This window comes from Otolemur garnettii, unplaced genomic scaffold (genome assembly GCF_000181295.1).
Source record: "Otolemur garnettii isolate 467f Iridium unplaced genomic scaffold, OtoGar3 scaffold00001, whole genome shotgun sequence".
Lineage (NCBI taxonomy): Eukaryota > Metazoa > Chordata > Mammalia > Primates > Galagidae > Otolemur > Otolemur garnettii.
This window is the reverse complement of record NW_003852396.1, coordinates 72,638,565-72,643,801: the sequence shown is the minus strand read 5'-3', so window position 1 is coordinate 72,643,801 and position 5,237 is coordinate 72,638,565. Positions and strand designations below refer to the sequence as shown.

General features: G+C 40.9%; 1 protein-coding gene across 13 annotated transcripts in view; it reads left to right on the top strand.

Annotated features, from left to right (window-relative positions):
• The window catches only part of CELF1 (CUGBP Elav-like family member 1), a 99,632-nt gene that overhangs the window by 59,634 nt on the left and 34,761 nt on the right, over positions 1-5,237 (top strand). For 9 of the 13 annotated variants that reach the window (XM_023509669.1, XM_023509668.1, XM_003781303.3 and 6 more), the window contains exons 3-4: positions 965-1,033; positions 2,801-2,952. The exons of 2 other annotated variants lie outside the window; for them this stretch is intronic. In XM_023509669.1, coding sequence (XP_023365437.1) covers positions 2,882-2,952 — 71 coding nt within the window. In that variant the 5' untranslated portion in view covers positions 965-1,033; positions 2,801-2,881. The remainder of the gene's footprint in view (positions 1-964; positions 1,034-2,800; positions 2,953-5,237) is intronic. 2 more of the 13 variants (XM_023509660.1, XM_023509659.1) reach the window with 1 other exon arrangement.

Sequence of the window (5,237 nt, the reverse complement as noted above, 5' to 3'; positions counted from 1 at the left end):
TTTTTTTTTTTTTTTTTTTTAAGACAGAATTTTACTTTGTCACCCTTGGTAGAGTGCCATGAGTCATAGCTCACCGCAACCTCAAATTGTTGGGCTCAAGTGATTCTCTTGCCTCAGCCTCCCGAGTAGCTGGTACTACAAGCACCTACCACAACTCCCAGCTGTTTGTTCCTAATTTTTAAAGGAATTCTTGAACCAAAAGATCTAATTTGGTTGTTGATTCACAGAATTACTCTTGATGCCTCTATAGGAAGAGGCATGTCCTGAACTCCAGAGTACATAGGAGAAACTAGGACAAATGTAACCAGTAACCTAACCAGTCCCAGCTAAGGTTACTGTTTTCTGCCTGTGTGACCATCAGGGCTGGGTGAACTGGGTCCTGTATGTCATTTGCACCTTTTTTTTTTTTTTTTTTTGGAGGCAGAGTCTCTGGGTAGTGTGTGCTGTGGCATCACAGCTCACAGCAAACTCCAACTCTTGGTCTTAAGCCATTCTCTTGCCTCAGCCTCCCAAGTAGCTGGACTACAGGCACCCACCACAGTGCCTGGCTATGTTTTGGTCATGGTTGTTATTGTTGTTTGGCAGGCCCGGGCTGGATTCAAACCTGCCAGCTCTGATATATGTGGCTGGTGCCCTAGCCGCTGAGCTACAGATGCCTAACCTGCAGCTTCTTTTTGCTGGTTCCAGTGAATAGAAGAGAGCTCCTGCTACCTCAATCTCCAACATAGTAGATCAGATGTGCCGGAATCTGACAAAATAGAAGAAACAGTTAGCTACTGTGACAGTTCTAGATTTTGGACAGAAGACAGTTTCTACCCTTCCTGGGTTAGATGCAGACAAGTGTCAGTCATTGCTACTTACACTAGAACTTTTAGGCCTATGTCATCACATGTTACCTTTCATCATCATTATTATTTTTAAGGTAGCTCTATGTTTAGGAGTTCATTCGTTTACTTCTTTACAGGCTGAATGTACCTTTTTTTCAAAGTTCCCTGTGTTGTGAACTGAGCTTGGGTGAAGTGAAATCTTTGAGGTAAGATAAATAATGATAAAAATGGAAAGAAAGCCTGTGAAATTTGGGAGCCTTCAGAGATATAGTTTTAGAGTCACTGCCTAAATATTGAAATGCCACCATTTGTTGTTTGGAGGGATGTGGAGCTAAATTGAGAATGGGAGCACACATCTGCCTTGACTGCTAAGTATATCCATCTTACTGCTCACCCATAATAGAAATTTTATGTGTGTGTTCCTTAATTTGGGGTTTAGCAACAGTTTAAAGGAGGAAAGAGGGTGAAGAGACGATAAGTCTGCAGTTCTTGGTTCTTCTTCGTGTGTTTGAGTGTTTGTCCCAGGTAGGCCCAAGTTCTTTTTTAATCATCACTGGTGGCTTTTGTTTGCTTTTTGTTTTTTGTTTCTTGTCAGAAAGGACAACAGAGAACTGAATAGACAGTATTTCTTAGTATGCTATCGGAAGGGGCAGAATTTTATTTTTATTTATTTATTTTTGAGACAGAGTCTATGTTACCCTCAATAGAGTGCTGTGACATCATAGCTCATAGCAATCTCCAACTCTTGGGCTTAAGCGATTCTCTTGCCTCACCCTCCCAAGCAGCTGGGACTATAGGCACCTACCACAATGCCTGGCTATTTTTTGGTTGCATTGTCATAGTTGTTTCATTGGCCCAATCCAGGTTCAAACCCTCCGGCCTTGGTGCATGTGGCTGGCCCCAAGTTAAGGGGCAAAATATTTTTTTTTTTTTTTTTTTTGAGACAGAGTCTTACTATGATGCCCTCGGTAGAGTGCTGTGTGGTGTCACAGCTCACAGCAACCTCCAACTCTTGGGCTTAAGTGATTCTCTTACCTCAGCCTCCCGAGTAGCTGGGACTACATGCACTTACCACAACACCCCGCTATTTTTTGTTGGCAGTTGTCATTGTTGTTTAGCTGGCCTGGACTGGGCTTGAACCTGCCAGCCTCAGTGTGTGTGGCTGCCATTATAACCACTGTGTTACAGGCACCAAGCCCAAGGGCCAGAATTCTAATATTCCATTTTTATTTTCTGGCAAATTAAGATTCAGATTTAATAAAATTTGGCCATGCCACCAAATGAGTATTACTGAACTAAGGATTTTTAGAGGCCTTCACCCCAAAAAAGGACCATTAGATAATACACCTTGCTCTAGACATCAAGAAAGCAAGGTAGGTCCAGCGTAGGTAGTAGTATGTGAGCAGTAACCAGCTTACCTCTGGCCTGCCTTCTGATGGTCTGGACATTCTGAGGTTAGTTTGGACCCAGTCACTCTGCTCATTGCTGTCTTTGGCACATGGAAACTCAAGTTTAAAACCAAGGCTAACAACCCAATTCTTTAAAAAAAACATTTTCAGACCACATAAGGTGAGTTTTTTGTTTTGTTTGTTTGTTTATTTTGTTTTTTAACTTCAAGTAGTTCAGGCTTTGGGGGAACCTCAAAAAGTGATTTACAGGGAGGTGTTTGGAGGATGTGAAACAAGTCTGTGTTTCTTCTGCTCTGTTAGCCATTGCTATCTTCATGGATCTGACACTATTTATCTGACAGTGCATTTAGTACTGCTTCGCCAGGGAAAATCACACAAAACAAGCCTGGCGCATCAGCACTTTCATTGTATGATGGGCTGAGCCTCCCTTCACATGGTCACATCCCCATTTTAATCCAGTACTCCCTTTCCCTGCCCCTTCCCCAGTCCTGCCTCTTTTCTGTGGCACTTATTGCTGGTTTCCCTGAGCTCCTGTTTCCACTTTGTGTTTTTTGTGGGGCCCAGGAAGCTAAAGCTGTGTGTATTTGTGGATCAGACAAGTGCAGCAAGTTAATATCATTGGCTTCTGAAGGGGAGAGTGAGGTGATGGCTGCGTTTAAGTTGGATTTCCTTCCAGAAATGATGGTGGATCATTGCTCTTTGAATTCCAGTCCCGTGTAAGTATTTTTGTTGTCTAATTTTTATCATAAGCAGAGGAACTGGGCTGTTTTCTTTGTTATTTGTTGAAATAGGTTCCTTTCTTTAAGAGGGGGAAGAACTAATTGGACAAGAAAGCAAAAATCCAGATTCTCTCAGGCAATTATATCTTACTGTAGTCTAATTGTACCTCAATGTTGGTTTCCTCAAGGCTTTAAGTTCTTTAAACAAGACCAAACTAACCTCAGCTCAAGTGTGCTGGCTACAATCCTTTCAAGACGTAGTTTTTTCCCTGCGGTAGATTTCAAGGCACTTCTTTTTAAAACTGTACCTTTATTGCTTTGGGTTAGGTGTGCAATTTCAAACCATCTCCTTGGAAGAAAGTGTTTTATTATTATTTTTGATTATCAAATTCCTAGACTCATATCACAGAAGGAGACTGTTAACTAGAGTATATTTAGTATTTTTACACCATTCTGTATTGAGATGCAAAATGTAATCCTGGATCTTAATACCCCACCTCCACCCCACCCCATCTCCCTAGTCTAATTGAAAGTGCAGTTTTTAGCACATGATTTCAGGAATATCAGATTGTTTCCCCCCCCCCAAAAAAGTTAAACTGTATCAATCTTGGTTGATAATTTGCCCAAATAAATTGTGAGGATGAGAAACCTTGTTATTTTGCAGTACTGTCCAAGAACTATTATACACAGCTAAAATTGCTAACCTGGCCTGGAGTTGTAGCTTCAGGGGACTTAGTCTGCACTTTGTTCAGAGAAGGACCCATTTTCCAGTGCCTCTGGTTTCATTGGCTTTAAACCAGGCTTCAGAGTATCTTGGAACCTCAAGCAAATGCGCCTTAGGTTATTCAAAGCCAAGAATATTAAATGGTAGAATATTCTCTAGATAACAGGTGTTAGTGCAAGACTGAAGCTAGGTCTCCATGTGCAAATCAGTCTACCCTGGGATTTGGTATAACAGGTGTGGATAATAGTAGCTACTGACCAGTTTTTGTGGAATAGGTGGGGGTGGAGTGTGCTGGCTCAGAGTTAATTATCTTGCTCTTTTGAAAAGGATCCTGCCTTCTCTATAGTTTCCAAAATAATAGTAAAGTAAATGTGTCTTTTTATGAGAGTTCTTTACTACAAAAATTTTATTTTAACAGTAGGTAACAGATGAAATTACAATGAATATCATCATAAAGATTTAATACATAATATACATAATAAAGGTGTTCTTATGTCCCAGGATATATGATCCCTAGAAGTAGATCTTTGGCTCAAATTATCTTTGCTTTAACACTTTCTACACTTAACCATTGTCTAGTTCCTAGTGTTGAATCCATCATTAATACAGCATTCTTTTTAGCCTCTTTTCTCATCTTTTAAGACATCGGGTTCATTCAGTATCCTTTGACATCCTGACCATGGACCACTGCATAGAAATCACTTGCAAGTTAAAAATGTAGATATTCTCAGAGTAGGGCCTGAGACTCTGTATCATGTAGGTATTTTTTTTGTTTATTTGTTTGTTTTGTTTTTTGAGACAGAATCTCACTCTGGCCCCCTGACTATAGCTCACAGCAACCTCAAGTTCTTGGACTCAAGTGATCTTCTTGCCTCAGTTTTTCTGTTTTTAGTAGGGACGGGGTCTCACTCTTGTTCAGAGCTCAAGCAATTCACTTTCCTCAGCCTCTCAGAGTGCTAGGATTACAGGCATGAGCCCCAGTACCTGGCCTTACATCATATACAGTTTCTGTGCATGCTAAAGTTTGAGAGTGAATGCACATAACGCAGGTCATTCTGAGTTAAACAGGGAGTGGGTTGTCATTTCATTATTTCCAAAAGCATTTGTATCTGTTTGAATCAAGTGTCTTCACTAGAGCTTTGTGAAACTAACTGAGCATCTGCTTTTGCCTGTTTTATAAATGAGAGACCCAGTTGAGAAAATTTTTATTTTCTTTTTGCCCTCTAGACCAGGTTGCCTCATGTGTCCATTGAGCAGTTACCATCACATCTTTCCACTGTTAACCTATCTTTGGGTTAGTCCCATAGGCACCTCTAAAATACACAGGGACATTAAGGAACAAGGCCCTGAGCAGAAGGAAATACTTGCTTTTGTTTTTTTGTTTTTGAAGAGAGTCTTACTGCTGGCAGGCTAGAGTGCCATAGAGTCAGCCTAGCTCACAGCAGCTTCAAACTCCTGTGTTCAAGCAATCCTACATCAGCCTCCCAAGTAGCTGGGATGACAGGCATCCTTCACACAGCCCAGCTTATTTTTCTATCTTTAGTAGAGACAGGATCTC